This window comes from Muscardinus avellanarius (assembly GCF_963383645.1).
Source record: "Muscardinus avellanarius genome assembly, chromosome: 15".
Lineage (NCBI taxonomy): Eukaryota > Metazoa > Chordata > Mammalia > Rodentia > Gliridae > Muscardinus > Muscardinus avellanarius.
The window spans coordinates 39,951,954-39,973,438 of NC_137801.1; the positions used below are offsets into that span (position 1 = coordinate 39,951,954).

Genomic DNA, 21,485 nt, shown 5'->3' on the forward strand with positions numbered 1-21,485 from the left:
AGGCAGAGAGCATGTCCTGGGTTGTATGTGACATGGAGACCCGACTTAGCTCTACTCGGTCACCAACAGCTTGCTCGTGTCTCTGGGTCTACATCTTGCTCCTCTGACCCTGATTTTAGTGTCAAGTTATGCATGTTTTTAAACATGGCCCCAAATGCAAGTTAGGAACTTCATCTGGAGTTCACAAAAAGAAACAGCCATTTGTTCTCAAGGAGCATAGTCTGTCAATGTTGACTTTGGAGAGATGAGAGTCGGCCTCTGACAAAGTGGCCTCTAGACTCACCTCTTACTGACTGTTTTGTTTTAGACTCTCCTCTTAGGTTACTCAGCTCCGCTTTATGGAGGAGCAAGTTGGAAATGCTGTAGACCTCCCCAGGGCATCTGTGGTGGGGTATTACATTGGTGGTCCCTGACATTGCCTGTTTCTTGAGCAGATCCTGCAGGAGTTGGAGTACGGCCCCTCAGTGGACTGGTGGGCCCTGGGGGTGCTGATGTATGAGATGATGGCTGGGCAGCCCCCCTTTGAGGCCGACAACGAGGATGACCTGTTTGAGTCCATTCTCCATGATGATGTGCTGTACCCCGTCTGGCTCAGCAAGGAGGCTGTCAGCATCTTAAAAGCTGTGAGTCTTTGCCCCTGACTGGTGGCTCTGTAGGCTGCTCCCCTACACACATGTGTCACACACACACACACACACACACACACACACACACACATGCATACAAGCATACATACACACACAATTCTTTTTCTTCCCTTTCCTCCACCTCTTCTCACCACTGATGGAGAAATCACCACTGGTGACTTGACACCACTTGACTGGTGTCAAGTGTGACACCGAGGGGAGTTCCGTCAGGGTTCACTGGCTGCTGCTGAGAATGGGGCAGGGACAGTACGTGTGTGTGTGTGTGTGTGTGTGTGTGTGTGTGTGTGTTTCCTGAGATGGTATGCTGTGTGCATCTGTGTCCCCAGCATCTCCAAGGGGGCAGATCCCACCCAGCTGAGGTCATCATCTTACACTCACAGTGAGTGGACAGGGGTGGGAAGTGTTCTTTTTTCCCCCCTACCTCTCTCTTCCTATTATGGGCCCCAATATAGACAGGTTCCTCCTGGCAGAGAAGGGGCCCATGATGGGGAAGAGAAAGGAGGGAGGAAGGCACTGCCCACCCCTGTCCACAACAGCATCATTGTGGCTGAGTAGACCAGACAGAAAAGATGCCACCCACTCAAGCTCAGTGCAGCCTTGCTGGGTTCAGACACGTCATAGAGACATGTCGTCCCTCACATATGACAACATTGTGTACCTTCTCATCATAGCCACTTCTGCAGCATAATGACACTTGTACTGTGTTAAGTCAGTGATGTCCCTTGTAGGGATGTTCACCCTGCTGGGCTGAGGCAGGGCCAGGGAGACAGCTGGGAGCCTCAATTTCTCATCCTGGCTTTTACCCCGTCAGGATGCCCCGAAGCCCAGTAGTTTGCAGGCCACATCTACACATTCTGTCATATTCAGGCACCTTTTGCTTCATTATTCACTTTTCTTGTCCTTTTACTTGGCTCCAGATATTTACTTAATTTTACTTATTTTACAAAGAAATTGATGTCATTATCATAGTTGGAAAAACAGTATCACTTGTCATAATTAATTAACACTAATCATCATATGAAAAATTTCACAAGAATTAAGATCCTTTTGCAGGTCTCTGGGAGCACATGTACCTCCTGCCTCTATGGCCTCACCCTCATTCTGCCTCACACCCCTGGCTTCCTGAGGCTTCTATGACCTCCAGCCTTAGAGCCTCCCAGCCACATTCACCAGCTCAGCTGGGTTCCTGTGTTAAAGCCCTCTTTGTCCTCGCTCTCTGGCTCTCTGGCACTGGGCCCTGGGCTGCCCTGGCATTCTGGCAGCCTCTTCGCCATCTCCTTTGCTGCCTCTTCTTCTGCCTCTATGTGTGGATATTTTCAAGTAGTACCTTTTCAGTGATGCTTACTCTGTCGACCCCACCCCTTGGAAAATTAAAACTTGCCACCCTCCCTATCCCCCCTTATCCTACTCTATTTATCCCTGATAGCATTGCACACGTTATAAAATTATGTGCTATGTTTACTGTCTGTTTGTTTCCAAAAGAACATAAGCTCCAAGGGGGCAGGCATGTTGTCACTTTATTTCACAGATGCATTCTAAGGCCTAGGAACAGTGCCTGGCCCATTGCAGGGGCTGCAAGATCTTCATGGGGACAGCAGAGGTGTAGCTCCCAGATCTTTACACCAGAGACTGCAGAGTTAAATGTCTATAAGATCTGGTGAAGTAATGTGGCAGGCGAATTGAGACTGGAGGGGCAGGGCCAGCTGGAGAGCCCACACCTGTCTCAGGCATGTCAGTACTTGGCTGCAGCTGATTGTCACCCTCGGCAATGAGGATGTCGCATCCCTTAGCCCTGGCTTTCAAAAGGAAGCATTCAAATCCAGATTTTTATGCAAAATCTCTCCATGTTAAATAATTATAACCAGTACAATTAATAGGAATGCAGGGGCCAAAGCAAACTCCTACATGAGTTGCCCTTGGGTGTCGATCTTTGATGCCTGCCCTTCCTAGCTCCTTGCTGGTGACTCCTCTGATCCTGTCATGAGTGTATTCTGGTCACTTCCTAACTCTCCTCAGGACTCATGCTGAACCCTCTTAGATCCCAGACCCTCTGCCAGCCCAGTGCTCCCCTCCTTACCCTGTGCTCTTTACTGGTGTCAGCAAACCTGCAGCTCAGGGGTGTCTGGCAAGCACCAAACCCACCTTCCAGCTTCCAGCTTGTGTTCTTAGTTCCTTCCTCAAAACCTCTACCCAGCTACCAAAGGCCCCTCACAGTCAGTACAGCCCAGAACTTAGCTCCAGAACAATATTCTTCAAATCTGCTCACTCCCAAGCTCCTCTGTTCAGTATACAGCACCCAGCCAGCCCTCCTACCTGCACAGCCAGAAATGTGAGCGTCCTCCTTGACATTGCACCTCTACATCCCATCTAGTCAATAATCAAGTCTATTTTTCCTCCTAAAATGTTCCATCTTGATTAACTTTCTCCATTTTCCAGCTCTACCACTCAAGTCTGAGCTGTCACCACCTGCCCCAGGGGCTCCATGGGATGTCTTCAGAGCATCCGTGACATTCTTGCTATCTCTCTACCTCAAGCATCTCAAACCTCATGCCCTATTTAAAACTCAGCTGTCACTGTATACTGTGGTTAGAGGAAGAGCCAGGTCTTCAATGCAAACCCCATGGTGGTACATGGAGGCCTACCCACATGACTCAGCCATTCTCTGGCTGGGCTGGGCTGGGCTGGGTCGGGCCATGTCAGCCAGCATGCAGTTTCTCTTTCTTTCTTTCTTTCTTTCTTTCTTTCTTTCTTTCTCTCTTTCTTTCTTTCTTTCTCTCTCTATCTCTCTCTCTCTCTCTCTCTCTCTCTCTCTCTCTCTCTTTCTCTCTCTCTCTTTTTTTTTCCTCTCTCTCTCTGCACTTCTGCCATCTTCCTTCTCCCTGTTCACCCTCCATCTCTTCCCTTTTCCCTGGGTATTTCTTGCAGCTCCTTCAAGTCCCAGACTCAGTATTTTTTCCCTGAGGAACCTTTGCCAGCTTTCTCTTCCCAGAAGGGCCCTTCCCTGGGACAGGCTTACAACCTGCTATGCTTCTCTGGTATTCATCCCAATCTCAGTTAACTAATTCCCTTGGATGGCTACTGGTTCTCTCTGCCTCCTTTACACTTCTACATGCTCCAGGAGTGCAGGGAGCATGTCTCTCCCATGCTCACAGTATCCCCATCACTCATCACAGCACTTTGTGCAGGGTGGAGGCTGACATGTCGATGGAAAGGAGATAGGGAGACTTTAATGGACAAGTACTGAGCACCTGCCAGGCCAGCACTCAGAGAGGCTTTTAGTATCCCAAAGTGACTCTGGTAGACTCTGTTCTCTTTAGCCAGTTCCATAACTTCCCTTCCAGAAAGCAGAGCCTTTGGTAGGAAGGGCCCAGTTTCTCATGAGCCCACCCAACCTCTCACATTGAATTCCTTTTTTTATAGTTTATATATTAAGGCTTTATTGTATCATTATTTGCTTGCATGTTAGGATAGGTAATGCAGTCACATGGTTTTAAAAGAGTAAAACGTATAAAATGGGATCTAGACAAAAGTCTCTAAGTCATCTCTCTGCCCATTTCTCACACCCTTTGCCTGGGGGTGACTCTCTTTTTACATTTTTATAATATTCTTCCAGGATTTCTTCTGGCATGTACAAGCAAATACAAATATCAGTTCTATTTCTTTACCTTTTTAATACAAATTTTAGATAACTGAATATACATCTCATTCTCCTCTCAAGTGTGGAATCTTGCCTTTTCTATTCAGTGATGTACCTTGATAGATGTGTATTCATTCGTCCTGCCTGTCCTTTCACTCTGGAGCTCCCATGTGGGTCCACCATAGAGGACCTTCTGGGGCACAGATCTAGCTTAGAGACCATCTGATCCCATGTCAGCCAAAGAGCTGAGGAGGAGCTTCCAGCCTCTTTGGTAGCCAAAACATGGTGTCCAGCAGAGCTGGCTGCTCCCCAGACCCTGGCACCAGCTCAGCCCTCTTCTAGTCTTCTTATTTTGGATGATCCTGGACAGTTGTTCTTCACTGGGGATCTCTCTCTCTCTCTCTCTCTCTCTCTCTCTCTCTCTCCCCCTCCCTCCCCCCTCTCTCCCCCCTCCCCCTCTCCCCCCCCCTGCACTCTGTCATGCCACTCTGGGTGTGGAATTGCTTCTGGAACATAAAGGGTAGAGGCCAGGGGTGTTGCTGAATAGCTTACAATGTTGCTCTCCACAACTAAGAAGTATCCGGTCCAAAATGTCAGTAACACCAAGGCTGAAGCATGTTGACCTGGAGCAATTCTGATCTTGAGCTCACACTGTCAGCTGGTTGGTGTCTATGAGAAGTGTTTCTGGCTCTAGGGAGGTTTCCTGGGATGTCCGTCCTACTATCCCCCATACTTCCCCTCTTAGGAGAGGAGCCAGAAAGAGCTGAGGAGGAGTCATCTACTCCCTTGACCTTGGAACCCTCTATTTCCTCACATTGTCACTTGATTTTAGAGCCAGACCAGGTTTTCTAAAACTCTAGTCACTGAGCTGGGCCTCTGAGGGCCACTGAAAGTGGTACAGAATTCTAGAGAAAACTGTTTGCATCGGAGTCATGAAGTATACAACCTACACAACAGTAAATGGCTGTCCTGTTGCCCCTCATCCTCAGCAGTGTCCTGAGGCTCAGCCTTCAGCCTCCAATTAGTCATTACAGCCTACTGGGTACAGGGAGGCAGACACCAAGCCAGGTACTGGGCAGGAGGGACTGATTTCTGAATCATTGACCTCACCAAGGAAAAGTACTATTTAGATAAATTTTAATTCAAATAAACAAGAAACATGGGGTTCAAGATATGAACAGGGAGGGAATCTGGGAAACTTTCCCAGATGAAGCAGTATTTTGTTGGTTCTTAGAGAATGCTCAAGGACTGGAGAGGGGCATTCACCAGAGGTGAAAGGGACAGCGAGGTAGTTGGTTCAGGTGAGAGGTTCCTATGTGCCAGACTAAGAAGCATGGACTAGGTGTGATACTTCATACGTTTAATCCCAGTACGTGGGAGACTGAGACCGAAGGGTCTCAGGTTCATTGTCAACCTCTGCAATTTATTGAGGCCCTTCGCAACTTAGTGAGACTCTGTTTCAAAATAAAAATATATATAATAGGGTTGGGGGTGTAACTCAGAGGTAAAATGCTCCTTCTCTAGTACCACACACACACACACACACACACACACACACACACACACACGCATGAACTTCTTGGTATGGGACTTCCTAGGGTTTCAAGTAGGGGCCACCCCCTGACTTGTAGATTAGAAAGATGAAGTGCTCTTGTACTATTCTGATTCAAGTCTCTTCTGCACTCCTTATCACTCTTATCTGGGCTATCCTCTTCCAGTACCATTGAGCCTGCATCCATGGGCTTTGGTTTCAAGGGCACCAGAAGAGAAGATAGTAGGATGTACTTCCTGCCCAAGAAAAATCTTCCTTGCTGATGAACTCTGAACTTCAGCCATTACAGATTTTTTCCTTTGGATTATAGTTCCTTATTTAGACATAAACACTCAACCTTCACCCTGTTAAATGTAGTACTTTGTTTCTAACACACACTCACACACACATGCATACACACCTTTATTTTGGGTGACTATCAGACATATTTCTGCCTATGAGCATTTAGTTGTAGATTATGTCGGTACACTTGTGCTCCTTTAGAGTAATGCTTACCATCAGGACTGACTCAATAGAAATAAATTCCCCTGGGTGTGTAGGGGTCACAGGATGCCACCTAGAAAGTACTCAGCAGTGGGGTTTCACATGTACTGAAAAGCAATAGCCATTTCTTTTCTTGTGTTCCTACCTTTGACCTACATGGGCATCCTGGTGTAGAGACTTCAAATTCAAATATTTAAAAAGTGGGAAGGGCCTGGATCTAGACACAGGAAGCAGGAGGCATCTTTTCTCGTGCACCTGCATGTGCATACCTGATCTTTCCTTACCTCAGAAAAACTTGACCTCTTGCCATGATTGAGTTTATCAGGCCTTAGTCTCCTTCTTGGAAAGACTTGAGAATCTGAGGGGTATTTGAGAGTCAGTAAGACCCTGAGATCCTAATCTCGACTTGGTACCTTGCTAGCCATGTGACCTTGGCCCAGTTAATTAACCTCCATGTGCCTCAAGTACCTTCCTTATAAATAGATGTAATGTTATCTAGTAGGGCTGTGTGAGGATGAAATTAGTTAATCCATAAGTTTCCATAGTTGGCAATACTGCCCCTGGGGAGAATGCTAGAATGATCCAGAGGGGGTGGTTGTACCTTGGGCACAATTGGGCATGTTGAATAAAATAAAGGGGGGGGGTGGAAGTGCCCAGGGGGGACTCTGAGTATGTGTTTTTTTTTCTTCAAAGGGGGTGGTAAGGTTGGAAACCTATGATAGACACTGTGTTTAGAACAGTGATTGGCACATACTATATCTATGTGAGAATTTGGGAATACCCTGAGAAGTGAGGCCCCTAAAAGTACAAAATCAGACCCAAGTGGTGACTTGAAGGACTTTGCTGGGCTGGCTTCTGTCCCCTACGAACAGCCTGTTCTTCCCAAGCTCTGCCAGTGATTCTGTGTTATGTCCTCATCTCTGCAGTTCATGACCAAGAACCCCCACAAGCGCCTGGGCTGTGTGGCCACACAGAATGGCGAGGATGCCATCAAGCAGCACCCCTTTTTCAAGGAGATCGACTGGGTGCTCCTGGAACAGAAGAAGATCAAGCCACCCTTCAAACCGAGAATTGTAAGTTGACTATTTCAATCAAGATTTATCTTTTTATTTTTTATCAAATAAAAATCACAAGTAATGCTGGTTTTCCATGCCTGGTAGAGATGCAAGGTTTCTTTACAGATAATATTTTAAGTGAGTTAATTTTATATGAAATTAACTGACTAGTAGTTATGGTCATTCTATGACACCAGCATGGATCAGGAAGTAGGCACTCAGTGAGTGCCAGGTGGGCCACTATCTCAGTGGGAAACTGAAGGCTGGGAGGAGGGTATGTCCTTGGAAAGTATGTGCCGTGAGGCTCTTTCTGGGAGGCCTCCTTAGACCCTCTCCTTCCTCTGCCTTCTCTTGGCCGCAAAAACAAAGTCCTGACTATTGCCTTGCCAGTCGCTACTAGGCAAATAAAGGACATGTGAGGCTCAGGGGTTGAAGAGAGGAGTAAGCTTCACTCTGAGCTTAACTTGGAAAATGAAGACTACCTTCTGGTGGTGGCCTTCAGCTGGAGAGGGGAGTGGCCCACCGTGATCTCAAGAGGGAAGGCAAGAGACAGAGAATGTGTGCTTGTGCAGGAGAGATCTTAAATTCTGTTGCTTTGTAACCCAATGAGGCAAGCAATCATTAAGGCTGAACCTTTGCACAGCACATGACAGGCATCTTGCCAGTTGAAGGGGTAGATATAATATAAGAGTTTATTGGGCATGAGACCAGAGCTGTGGGGCTTGTGGTCCAGGCAGCAAGGACCTGTAGATCATCCTGTGGTCCTGTCTCCACCTCAAAGTACAAAAAAGACCCACTGTGAGTACTCTGTAGATCTGCAGAGGAATTCCAACTAAGGGAAATTTCCTAAGGAGGCTTTCTCAGTAATGCTGCAATTCTTGGCAATGTTCCATGAGGTAACCCTCAGCTGATGGGTGTGGTCCAGGCCTGAGCCAGACTGGAGCAAGGCAGGTGGGTCTTCCTGAATGCTCAGTCCTGTCACTATTTCTCATGTACTTCCTCTTCTGACTTGCAGGGTTTTTTTTTTTTTTTGGTGGGGGGGCACAGCTCAGGACAGGCTAGATTTAGGTTTACCTTCTTTTATTGTTAACATCTCCTCCACTCTGGCCCATGTCACCATAGGTCTGGTCCTTCTGCACCAAACTCATATGGTGGGTTTGGTGGACAAGGAGGGTTTGGGATGCAAACAAACCCTCAGGCTGACTTTCCCCTGCAGCCAAATGGTCTACTATACATGCTAGCCTGCCTGATGACTGGGGCTAGGGACCTTTACAAGTGGTTTTGAAGAACAAGATTAACTGAGGCCCCTATAAAATGGGAAAGGAGATCACCAAAGACTTCACCAAGGAGGAGAGAAAAACTAAAGGCTTAGATCTAAGGGCAAATTTTAATTTAGATTAAATCTAAGTTAACCAACTCAAAAGAAAAAAAGAAATAGAGCTAGAAGTACAGAACTGGGTGTGGTGGCACAGGCCTATAATCCTAGCACTTGGGAGGCTGAGACAGGAGAATCCCAGGTTTGAGACCAGCCTCAGCAATTTAATTAAACCCTATTTAAAAATAAAAAGTAAAAAAATTAAAAATAATTTAAAAATAAAAATAAAAAGTAAAAAGAGCTTGTAATCCCAGCATTTGGGAGGCTGAGGCAGGAAGATTGCAGTTCTTGAACAGCCTCTGCTACTTAGATCCTTTTGCAACTCAGCGAGACACTGTTTCAAAATAAAGAATAGCCAGGTGTGGTAGCACATGTTTATAATCCCAGCATTGAGGAGGTGGAGAATGGAGGATCACAGTTCTCAGACAGCCTCAGCTACTTGGCAAGGCCCTTCGCAATTCACTGAGTACCTGTTTCAAAAATAAAAAGACTAAAAACTAGGGCTGGGGTGTAGCTCAGAGGTACAGTATTCCTGGGTTCCATCCCTGGTACTGCAAATAAATAAATAAATAAATAAATAAATAAATAAATAAATAAATAAATGGGCTGAGGGTATAGCTCAGAGGTGGAATGGCACTGGGTTCCATCCCCAGTACTGCTGGGGGAAAAAAAAAAAAAAAAAGAGCTGGGGATGTACCTCAGAGGTAGAATGGTCCTGGGATCAATCCCCAGTATTGAAAACAAAAACAAAAATGCAAAATCAAACGAAACAAGTCCAGGTCTTAGCAAAAGAAATCCAGGAAGAGATCATGGTTGACCAGATGTCAGCGCCAATCCACAAAAAAAGCCTAAACTTACCTAGAGACTCTAGGCCAGCAAAACCACTTTCAGCTAGGCTTGAGGAGTGCCAGCCCCAATGGGGATGGATGGGAATTGAAAGCAGCCTGCTCTGTGGGACTTGGGCCAGCATGGAGGTAGCCAGGGTTGAAAGAAAGACTGGTAAGAAAGCAAAACTGGTGTGGTCAGAGGAAGCCAGGAAAGTCTGTAGAGAGACCTAGAAGGAAGGGAGGAAGGGATTTAAACATAAGCCAAAAAGGATGTTTTAACATATGATTCATGGAGTCAAGCTCTCCCTGAGTTATGCAGGGTAGGTAATAGGACCTTGACTGCCACAGGCCTCTCCTGGGAGCTTCCACTCAACTCCAATGGAGGCCGGGGCCTGGGGAGTTAGGCAGCCCTGAGACTCCAGGCTCCAGAGCCCTGATCCCAGGAGGGCCTCATCTGCTGCCAGCCTTTGGGCCTAGGACAGGGAAGGGGCAGGGCTTCTGGTGGGGCTGTCACGATTTGGACAGTGTTCTCCTCCCCCAGAGAAAGGGAAGAGGGAGGGCCCTGAAGAACAGGCATATGGTGACTGTGGGCCGAGGCTGGGGCAGAACTCGTACAGAGGAGAAAGGAAGAGAGTGAGGGACTGACTAGAAGGAGGCTGGCAGGTGACTTTTTCCACTAACACACAGGCTTCACCTTGGCCCCCACACTTAGGAACCCCCTCAAGCTGTCTCTGGCCAGGTATGAAGGTGCTCCTGTGTACAGAGGTATGCAGGGCCCCAGGAGCCAGCAGGAGGAAGCACTTCCTAGGTCAAGGGGGCCAGGTGAGACTCCACCTCCTCGGGGCCCCTGGAAAACAAAGCACCAGGGCTTCCCTTCCTTGGGCCTCTGCAGAACCCACACCAGGGACCCAAGAGCAAGACTCTGCTTACATCCTCTGCTTGGAGCTCAAGTGGCTTTATGGGGGCTCCTCGATCACCTGAGTGGATGGCAAAGAGAGAGGACATGGGCCATCAGAAGCTCCCAACAATGTGACTTAGCCCATTTCCTAAAGACCCTCCTCACCGTTGCTATGGCAACTGTCTTCTGTGCATACTCCTGCTTGCCCCGCCCCAGACCTTCATAGTTATCCTCAATGCTGGTGGCAGGGTGTTCAGGAAAAAGTTCTATTAAGCTGGTTTAAGTTCAGTTTGGAGGAGCGGATTACAACATCTGGAAGAAAGAAGCAAGAAACAGTGTGAAAGAGGTGTTTCCGGCCACATGTTGACGGGATCATGTGGATCCTTACAAAGTGCTCAGCCAAGGTCTTTGAAGACTTATTCACGCTATTCAAATACCTGACCACATTTCCATCTTTGGGACCAGAGAATTCTCTCAAGAAACTTATCAAAATGGGTAAAGAAAAAATCATTTCACATCTAATTAGTTGTCAAGAAAACGTCCCAACTCTGTCCCTAAATTGATAATTCTTTTCTGAAATATGAAAATGACACCGGTGGGCTTCAGTGTGGCAGAAACAGATATAAAGTTGTATTAAAGCCACTGCAGTGATGAACATACTGTACTTGTCATCTCAGACAGTCTGATAGGATTAGTGCAGAACCTCATGCCAGATTTTCATGAGCCATTGCCCCCTCTAACCAGCTCAGGGGACCAGCTAGCTTTCTTTGAGGTGTCCTGTACTGGATGACACAGCAGGTGAACTGAGAAAGAACTTTGACAGAGAAGAGCAGGAAAGCTTGAAGAAGCAGCCAGGGAGGGAACTACTATCAGCCAGGAACAGTGTGAACCTCTTAGTTTTAGGGTCTTAGGGACAGAGTCCCAGTCAAAGGAAAGACAGTGTAAGAAGGGAAAGACCAAGTCTATGGCAAACATCACCGGCTTCATGGTTGGCAATGGCCACAGGAGACACTGGCCTATTTTTAAAGGAGCAAAGAAAGCAGGTGGGCAGCGGCCCTCACTCGGTGAGGTAGAGTGTCTCCAGGGCAATCCAGCCAAGTGTGTGTGGGGGGTGTAACAAAAAAGCCCTGGATTCCTTCATCTGGGGGTGGCTCCCTCCCCTGAGGCTGTGCTCTGTCTGTTGACATTTCACCAGAAAACCATCAGTCCCCCAAACCTGCTCAATAGCTATTGCCCCACTCCTCAGCTGCCTTGCGGACCTGAGTCACCAGGGCCAGGGAGGGGAGCAGCCCGTCTGATTCAGGAAGGAATTGGTTTTGTCAGGTGGTATGTCAGGTGCTGGAGGTAAGGCTGGGAATGGTCATATTGTCCAGTCTGGGACTTGAGAAGAGTCAGGACGCAGTGTTGTTTGTCCAGGGCTCCTGCCCCTGCCACACCCACTGTGCAGTGGAGCTGTGCCGTGGAACCTGCCAGGACCACCGAGGCTATCCTCTGCCTGGGCCCCTGGCTTATGCCCACAGGGGCTGATGGGGAGACCAGCTCCCAGCACCACCATCCCCCCACAGGAAGCCTGGCCCTCTGAAGATACCACCAAGGAGATTGTCCGGATTCCAGGTTGGAATTTGGCCTCTGGTCAGGTTCTATCACATATCTCCACAGGCTGCTGTCCCCTCTGGGCTCTTGCCTTCCTGAGATGTTTGCTAAACTGACGTTTCTGCTATCCTGGCGCCTGAGCCACCCTATGTGACCCCTTCTCCAATTCACCAGCTGTCATAAGTGCACCCGGGTTTCTTGGTTTCCGGTTATCACCCCTTGTACTAACTTCCATCCAGAACACTTTTAAGCATGGAAATTTTCCTCTCATTGTCCCCCAGCCCTCTTGTATACCCTCCCTGTTCCACGTTTCCTTTTCTATTCCTCCTATCCACCATGTACCCAACTGGTTTTGCACAAACAATAGATCACCAGCACCTGACCAAGAACTTTGTACCAACATGAACTCAGATCAATTTTCTGGGGCTGGCTCCAGAGCAAGGAGGATGTTTTATTGGCAGGTACCCCAGCAGCTGGTGGGTAGGGAAATAGGAAACCCAGCAAAGCTTTTTACCAAAGCTTTTGATACTGGAGAAAGTATCCAAACACAGAATCCAGTGGTCCATCCTGTTGGGGGTTTTCTTCCAAGATGGTGGCTTTATCTAATCACCAATGAAAGTAGCACATTTAGCTCTGGTGTTACTGGCAGGCTTTCTTTGTGCTGGACCCAGGGGGCAGAGTGATGTGTTTGGCATGGTCAAAGGAAATCACACAACCTTGCAGGTCTTGGGGATATTCTGCTCCTTCCTGACTCCCCTCCTGTGTACCCATTCCTGTTCCCCAGAGCTTTAGGCTCTGAGGTCATGCTCCCAGGGCTTCAGCAGCTGGAATGGGGGGCAGTGTAGGAGAAAGAGATCTGCTACCTCAGAATCCTAGCTGTCCTCAGTGAACACCAAAGGCCATGAGGGAAATGCCGGCGGAGTAAACTTCTCTTTGTGTACATGTTCTCTCTTTTCAAGTTTGCTTCAGTGTGAATGTCCCTCTTTAAGGTAAGGCCTCCAGAGTGGGGAGTCTTTCCAGGTAGGTGAGCCCGCAGGCCCGGTGACATAGAAGCCCCTTTCAACCTCATGATCCGTCTCCATTCAGCCATCCACGCTGCATGGCAGGACCCCTGAGGGAGGCCCCTCCTGCATGCTCTTGCATGACTGGGCTGTGCTAAGAGAAAACCTGGGAAGTGGGCTCAAGACCTTCACACCCTCACCTACCTAGAGTCCCAAGGAGGAGCCCTGCTGAGCGGGCAGCCCCTTCCCCTAAGGCCAGCCCGCCTGCTCAGAGTCCATGATAGCCTGGACCATGACACTGGAGGCCAGAGGACATTAGACACCATTTCATCCCCCATCCTGGCGGAGCAGGAGCAGGATTCAGACAGTCCTGCAGCCTTCCACTAGGACATGTCCCTGGACGACAGCCATGCCATACTGAGAGCCTTTAGCCTCCAGGAGACTACAACTCCCTCAAAGATACAGGGCTCCAGACCACATGGGAGGGTGGGAAAGATCCAGAAACCTGTTTGTGTCAGTGACTCCGGTGACAGCATGGAGACAGAGGACAGGGGACTGGCTTTGACCTCAGGGAGACTGGCTGGAATATGATGGCTATCAGGACAGCCATGTGATCTGGGGAATTCACTTCAGCCCTGGACCTCTGGCCTCCTTATCTGTAAAATGGGATGAGAATACCTCCCTTGCAGAATTATAAACAAGATGAATAGCAAACCTAAGATGCATTGTACAGTATAGCGTCTCAGGGCGTTTTAATTCCCTTATGTGCATTCCCCACCTCTGACCCCAGCCAGTTAAAGCCCTTTTTCTCTCATCCCAAGAACCAGAAGTTAAGGATTACAGGAGGCGGTGTGATGTTTGGAAGCTGGGCTTTACAATTAGATGCAGCCAGGTTCCAGTGTGGCCTGTGGGATCCTGGAGATGAGCACAGTATCTGACATACAGCAAGTCCTCAGAATGAGAAGGAAAACGGAGAAAGTCTCAGGCCAAGGGGGTTGAGGTTTAGAGTCCAGAGGAGTAGGTGGCACATCTGCTCAGGGCAGCAGCCTTAGGGGCAGAAAGGCACCTGGAGACTGGGAAGGAACCAATCAAAAATCTCCAGATATCTGATGGAGCGTAACTCTTGCACAGCTCCTGCTCTGAGCTGGGGTACCTGGAGGAGGGAGGTGCCAGAACTCTGAGCCTTTTTGCCCCTTGGGAGAACACCTCAAGTTTCCCCACAGTCTCGACCACCCCCTTTTATTCTGTGAACTTACTCACCACCTTCACTTTCCCTGTCGTCATTCTCAGCAGTGTTTTCATTGAACACAGCTGTGGGGCTCTCGGTGCCCCTGCCCTGCAGTGGTGGTGGTCACCAATGACATCACAGCACAACAAGTCCCCAGACGTCTCTAAGATAAACAGCCTCAGTGGAGCATATTGGACTCTGCACAAGAGAGTTCTCAATCTGAGAATTCTGATCACATGAATATCCCTGTGGTAGGGATCAGCCAGCATACCATGTTAGTCCCCCAGCCCCGCTTCCACCCCAGGGAAGGGTCTGAGCCCTCATTGGTTTGCCTGTGCTTGGTTGGACATATCTATAATACCTGAGTTTTTCTTTTTTTTTTTTTTTTTTAGATAAAATTTTTTTTTAATTTATTTTTTATTGGTGCAATGTATTTACACATCATAGTGGTATAAAGAAAATACTTTTGTTTTTCTTTATGACTTGATGGTTGTTAGGTTGAGATATGCCTTTGCAGGCTCATCAAAGTAGTGTTTATTAAACTTAATCTCTTCTGCCCTGCCCTACAAGCAGGTGAAGTCTGTCTGTCTGTCTGTCTGTCTGTCTGTCTGTCTGTCTGTCTGTCTCTCTCTCTCTCTCTTTTTCTCTTTCTCTCTCTCCCCCTTCCTCTCATGGGGGAACTTGGCAGGCTATACATGATGGAAGGAGAGAGTAGCTGAAGAAATCAGGACAGTTTTCTGGAGGAGCTAGATCTGGGCAGAGAAAGCTGAGAAGGCTTAGCAAAAGAAAAGCACTTATACTCAACAGGGATTGATTGAATATGTACCTAGTGCTTTATCCATAGCTCTGGAGGGGAGGTTGGCAAAAGCAGGGAAAGAATCCCCTGATGCCACCACCACCTTGAAAGGTTTAGGGGCAGTAGGAAACTCTATAATATAAAAACTTCAGAAATAATTGGCAATAGGGTAAAATCTAGAACTTTAGTGATAGGGGTGTTTGTAGGGGAGAAGATTTTCAGTCTTGCTTCTTAAAGTTGGGGGCCAGAGGGCCAAAGATGGCCAAAGAGGAAGGCCTCACTCAATAGGCTTGGAGGAAGGGCCCCTGAGGCCTCCGGAGCCTTGTCAGGCCACTTTCCACTTTTCAGTCTTGCAGAAGATCTTGTTCAGGTGGGACCACATTGCTAGATGAACAATACCCTCCTATCCATTCCTGCAGGGAAGGCTGGAGGGTGATCTGGTGGCCAGGAATACAAAGAGCATGGTCAGAGGCTAGCTCTTGTGTATCAGAGTTAAAGCATGGTGGCACACGCTTGTAATCCCAGTACTTGGGAGGCTGAGACAGGAGGATCACAGGTTCATGGCCAGCCTCAGTAGCTTAGTGAGGTGCTTAGCAACTTAGTAAGACCCTGTTTCCAAATAAAATATAAAATAGGTTTTGGGGGGTGTAGCCCAGAGGTAGAAGGCCCCTGGGTTCTATCCCCAGCACCACATACAAAAAAAGTTAAAGCAGAAATAACCTCAAACCTTCCTCTGGAGGGGCTCAGTCCTGCAGCCCTCAAACTCACATTTGCTCTTTGAAGATTACAGGTTCCCAGGGGCATTTTTCATATTGACAGGGTTCCCTTGCCTGCATCAACCTTCACGATTAAGACCTTGAACCTCCAGGGGCACATATGTCATGGAAGAAGAAAGCTCTGGGGAATGTTTGTGCAGAGAATGTTAACCAAATCAGGTTTTCCCTAAACTTAACATCCATGTATTATCCTAGAATTCTGGGATTTCACATTGTAAAGGTTCATTAAGATTTCATAGCAACCTCAGTCTCTTCAAAGTGAGAAGGAGCCGGGCATGGTGGTACATTCCTGTAATCCCAGCTACTCAGAAGTCCTCAGAAGAAGGACTGTAAGTTTGAGGCTAGCCTAGGCAACTTAGCAAGACTCTGTGTCTAAACAAAAAATAAAAAGGGCTGGGAATGCAACTCAGTGGTGCAACACTTGCGTAGCATTGCAAGGCCCTGGGTTCAATCTCTAGTAAGGGGGGGGGGGATGAGAAGGCCTGGCCACATTCATGGCCTACCTCCCCTCCATGGCTATTTGTTGGTTGGTTGGTTGGTTGTTTGGTTGGTTGGTAGGTTTTGCGGTACTGGGGATTAAACCCAGGGGCATTGTACCTCTGAGATACACCCCTAGCCCTATTTTTTTTAATTCTTTATTTTGAAGCAGGGTCTCATTAAGTTGCAGAGGGCCTCATTAAGTAGCTGAAGTTGGCCACGAACTTCAATTCTCTTCTCTCAGCCTCTCAAATGCTGGGATTACAAGTATGCGCCACCACGCCCAGCTTTTGTTTTGTTTTGATTTGAGGGTTTTGTTGTTGTTGTTTTGTTTTGTTTTCTGGCTACTCCTTTCCAAAACTACCCCACCTTGGAAGAGATTTTCAGTGGAATATTTCAGATATGTGAGCCCAAGTAGGTGTAGAAAGGGTCAAGAAATGCTGAGCCAGTGAAATAAAAAATGGATCTGCCCTAAGTAGGAAGAGAGAAAGGCAAGCCCTCCACAGTGGGGCTCCATAACTGAGATAAGAAACCACATCAGACTCCACACCCCATCCACAGCACTGCCCCCTTGCTAGGGTCCAGGTGACAGGGCTCACAGTTTTCATGGGGAAGCATGGCAGATTCAGCTACAGGACCTGAGGTGTGGGTGTCATGCACAGTGATTCAGATTATAGTCACTCCGAAATACAGGGCTCCAGAATTAAGTGCACTCCCCGTGTTGCAACAGTGAGCTAAAAGAATACACCATACAGAGTGGGGGCTTGGTCTCTGCTGCCACTCTTGGTGCCATCTAGAGCAAGTCCCTAGAGCTCTCTACTCTCTTCCTTAATGAGAAACTTAACCCTTAGCCCCAGCCCCTCCATGTAAACATGTTTCGTGAAGGCAGGGATTTATAAGGTTTGAAAAATCAATATTATTACAATAAAATTTGCATTGACTACAATATGTTCATTTAAAGTATCCACATTTATTTATTTAGTTAGTTATTTATTTTGCAGTGCTGGGAATCAAACCCAGGGTCTCATGTATGCTAGGCAAGTACTCTGCCACTGAGCTATATCACCCACAGTGCACATTTAAATGAATTTTTAAAATGTATATGCCATGCATCTACCCAACACTGAATACAAAGAATATCTCCATCCTCCCCCAAAGCTCCATAGTTCCCTGATCTCTAAGCAACCCTGATCTACTTTCTGTAACTGGTGACTAGATTTTTTCCCCCAGAGTTTCACATGAATGGAGCTACATAGTATGTACTTTCTGTGTGTAAGTCTGGCTTCCTTCATTCATCAGAATGTTTTTTGAGATGTGGGACTTATGTTTTTAAGTTTCTATTATGGAAAATTTCAATAAAATACTAAAGAAATCTGACAATTAGCACTGTGTGCTTTCTCTGTCGAGGGAGGGAGTTCCACCTGCTTTGTCCACAGGTGCATCCCCAGCACTTAGAACATTTTCCGGCACAGAGAGATATTCATATTTATGGATGAATGAAGGAACTCTGTAAATCTCCCATGTTTTTCCAGTGAGTGTTTCTCTCCCAGGTCCATCTATAAACTATCCTTGCACTTTTGTGAAAGGAAAAGATCAAGTCCAGTCTAAGCCTGGATATTTGGAGCAATTCAATTCTGCATTAGGAAACCTGAAATCCTTGTAGAATGGTGAGAGAAGAAGATTGAACCCATCTTGATTTGAGAGGAACATATTCAAATGTTCACAGTTCCTGTTTCAAAGCCAACAGGAAGCACAATAATAAATCCCAGTCCAAGAGAGCTGATTTCTATCTAGAACAGTTTTATAAATATAAGGCTAGGGAGGAGACCAGTGAGTGGAGGAGCATGACCTTTGCCAGGAGGAGACTAGAAAGTTTCTCCTGTGAGTATCGAAAATATCCCTAAAATAGCTAAACCCCAATAGCAGTTAACAACGACACTGCTTTGGAAAGCAGATGAAAAACAGTTCCACAGTTAGAAGCAGAGCAAGGCCATTGTTTGCCATTGCACCTGATGTGTCTCCAGCCTTAGACCTTATGTTGCATGACCCCCTGTGTGGGGCCAGCTGCCCACAGAGCCTAGCTGAGCAAACTCGTGCCCCAGCGAGGTCACAAAAAGCAGTGCGCTGTCTCTTCCTGAGGCCTTTTATTCCTGGATATCCACACAGCATTCTCCACATCATGTTCAGCCCCTGGACCTCTCAGTACCCCTTTTCCTACTTCAGGATACTCCCAGTAGTAGGTTGTCCAAGCAGTTAAGTAAGCTAGAGGCAGAAGAAACTATTAATAAAAGATAAGACAGAATAAGATAGAAAAGAATAGAATAAACATAATATTTAAGTAGAATACAGAACACATCACATATAGTAAAGGTACACTGTAGCTTACTGAATCTTTCCTTGGAGTGATGGCATGAGAAAATATGCACTAGGTCATTTATAAGTTATATTTCTTATTGTTAGTCATAATTCAAAACTTCTAAGAGCTGTGTCCTGCTTCACCCTTGATATCTAAAAAATGATCCTCAAAGGCTTGGTGGGGATGGTGGCCTCCTGCCCTGTGGAGGGATGTGGTGCAGAATGTATTTGTTTTTGACACAGCAACACACTACTGGCAAAAACTGCCAAACTGGTGGCTTGTGCTGGGCTTAGTGCTTATGCCTGGGCACAGATGGCTGCATGGACACCTCCATCATTTTGTGATTAGAGGCAGGATGATGCACGCCTGAGAATCCAGCCTTGGGGAAAAAGCAAGCTGAATTCAAGTCCTGACTTTACCTCCTCTAGCCAGCCCTGTGTATCATGAGCAAGCTGCTTAACACTCCAAGCTAGGTTCCCAGCTTCACAGCAGAGATGGGGCAGTCCTAACCTCCCCTGGGGTAGGTTCAAGTTAAGTTAGGTGAGTCAGGATCAAAGGTCTGTGCAGTGTTAGCTCCTGGCCAGGTCCCCAGCTGTGCACTTGGCTGGGTTTTCACATGGAGAAACTCAGTCTGTCTCAGGCTCAGTGCTGGGTGGTAATGGAGGCACATGGCCACGTGGAACTCCAGTCTGGTGGAGAAGCCAGTCACTGGCTTAGCCATCATTTAGCCTGTTTCAAGACTTGCTGTTGAAGAGAATCACAGGGAGGACGGGAGGATAAAGTGAGGAGGGGACCAGCCAACTTTGGGGATGGTTCCCCAGAAAAGGGCATCTCTTTTCCCACATGGTAATGCCAAACCCTTGTTTTCCATGGCAGACTTCCAGCTCCTTTATAGCACTGAAGAGGGAAAATAACTTTCTGTTTTCATTTCTGCTCTTATAGGAGTGGTGGGCTCAACTACAAGGAGAAAGACTGGTGCTTTCTACTGAGCTCTAGGACTCTGAAGGGTGCATTCAACTAGAGGGTAACACGCAAGGCCGAGCTGGACGGGGTACAGCACTGTCAGTGACAAGTTGCAGCAGGCCTGCCTCACCCCCAGGCGCTGCCTGTCTAAACAGAGCCAAGATTCAGGGGGCACTTAGAGACACCTGTAGACCATTTATGAATTTCAGACTGAGGAACACCAGGGTGCACTGTCCTCACAATGTTTCATCCATAATTGTGTGGCCCCAAATGTCTCTTAGCTGGAATTAATGCTTTGTATTTTCGTTACCAGATTTTAGAGTACAATGGTCCAAGCCAAAGCATGCCCATGCATGGACATGGGCAGGACTTGGATGGGAGTAGGCCAGGAAGATTGGAAGCAGCAGGGATAAGCCCCTCCTTTCAGCCAGAAAACTTCATTCCGTAAGAAGAGTGGGGATATGTTTTGCCTGGAGCTAATGCTTTAGGCAGTTGGTTTCACCTGCCCACCCCACCCAAGGAAGAACATCAGATACACATCTGCATCTTGGGACTTTCCCCAGCCACTTTGGCCTTCCCCCAGAACACCATATAATCTGAGGCCAGAGGGGATGCTTTGTGCTGGGGCCCCCTGTGATCTGAGGACCGTAAGCTAAAGGAGACATTTCAAGTTCTAGAATAGCTTCTCAGAGCTTTTTCTTCCATGTGGATCCCTGAGAAGATTGTACCAAAGAAAGTTTTCAGGCTTTTTTATAGGAGGAAACATTTAAATCAGGGGTGCTTAGCTGAGAATCTGATAAGGTAGGCTATCTCTCCAGGAAAGCCCAAGTGTATCCACATTGGCTTGCAGCTGTTCCGTATGCTACAGTGTTCAAGGAAGCCCTAAAACCTCTCCTTTAGGGTAGGAGTCCTTACACCTACACCAGATTCAAATCCAGACATTACCTGTTTTGTGCAGCCCACCATTATTTGAGTGTTTGAATAAAATATTTTTATGACACATGAAAATGATACAACATTCTTATGTCAGTGTCTGTAAATAGTTTTATTGGGACCCAGCCTGGGCCATTCACTTACATATCATCCATGCATGCTACTTTTAATACTACAAGGGCAGAGTGGACTGGTTGTGACAGAAACCAGATGGCTGAAAAAACCAAAAATATTTGCTGTCTGGCCTTTCACAGAAAAATTTGCCAAGCCTTACTTTGGGGGAGGTGGTAGAGCCCAGATTACAAAGGCTTGCTCTAAACTTCTTCACTTTTGCTTAAGATGAATGAACCATAGATGGTAGAGGTAAGGTCTTTGAAAATGACCTTGAAAAGCTCTTCTTTTGACCCTCAGCAGATGAGGACCATGCTTCCCACGGGCTCTGTGAGAGCAGGGACCACAGTGGAGTCTTGTATTTGGTCTCCTTTCCTTCCATAGACTTCCAGCTGAGCACTGTCTCACGACCAAACCTTTAGGAAGTTGCCCTACAGTTTTGTTTAAAAAGCCTTAAGCAAGCTGAGCATGATTTTGCATTTCTGTAACCCAGCACATGAGAGGCTGAGACAGGAGGATCACAGGTTCATGGCAAGCCTCAGCCACTTAGTGAGGCTCTATGCAACTTAGTGAGACCCTGTTTTAAAATAAAACAGGGCTGGGATGTAGCTCAGAGGTATACTACACCTGGATTCAATGGAACACACACACACACACACACACACACACACACACACACACACACACACACACCTCAAACAAGTGTTTGACATTTGTTAGCAATCTGCCCTCCTCTATAGGGAGCTCCCTGAGGGGCTGTGTCTTTGGAGCCCAGAT

The 21,485-nt window shown here is 47.2% G+C and overlaps 1 protein-coding gene across 1 annotated transcript in view; it reads left to right on the forward strand.

Moving 5' to 3' along the window:
* Window positions 1-21,485, forward strand: part of PRKCE (protein kinase C epsilon) — a gene marked incomplete at both ends in the record, with an annotated part of 526,950 nt that overhangs the window by 494,729 nt on the left and 10,736 nt on the right. The window contains 2 exons of the mRNA XM_080711937.1: window positions 435-623; window positions 7,246-7,392. Of these exons, the coding sequence (XP_080568063.1) occupies window positions 435-623; window positions 7,246-7,392 (336 nt within the window). The remainder of the gene's footprint in view (window positions 1-434; window positions 624-7,245; window positions 7,393-21,485) is intronic.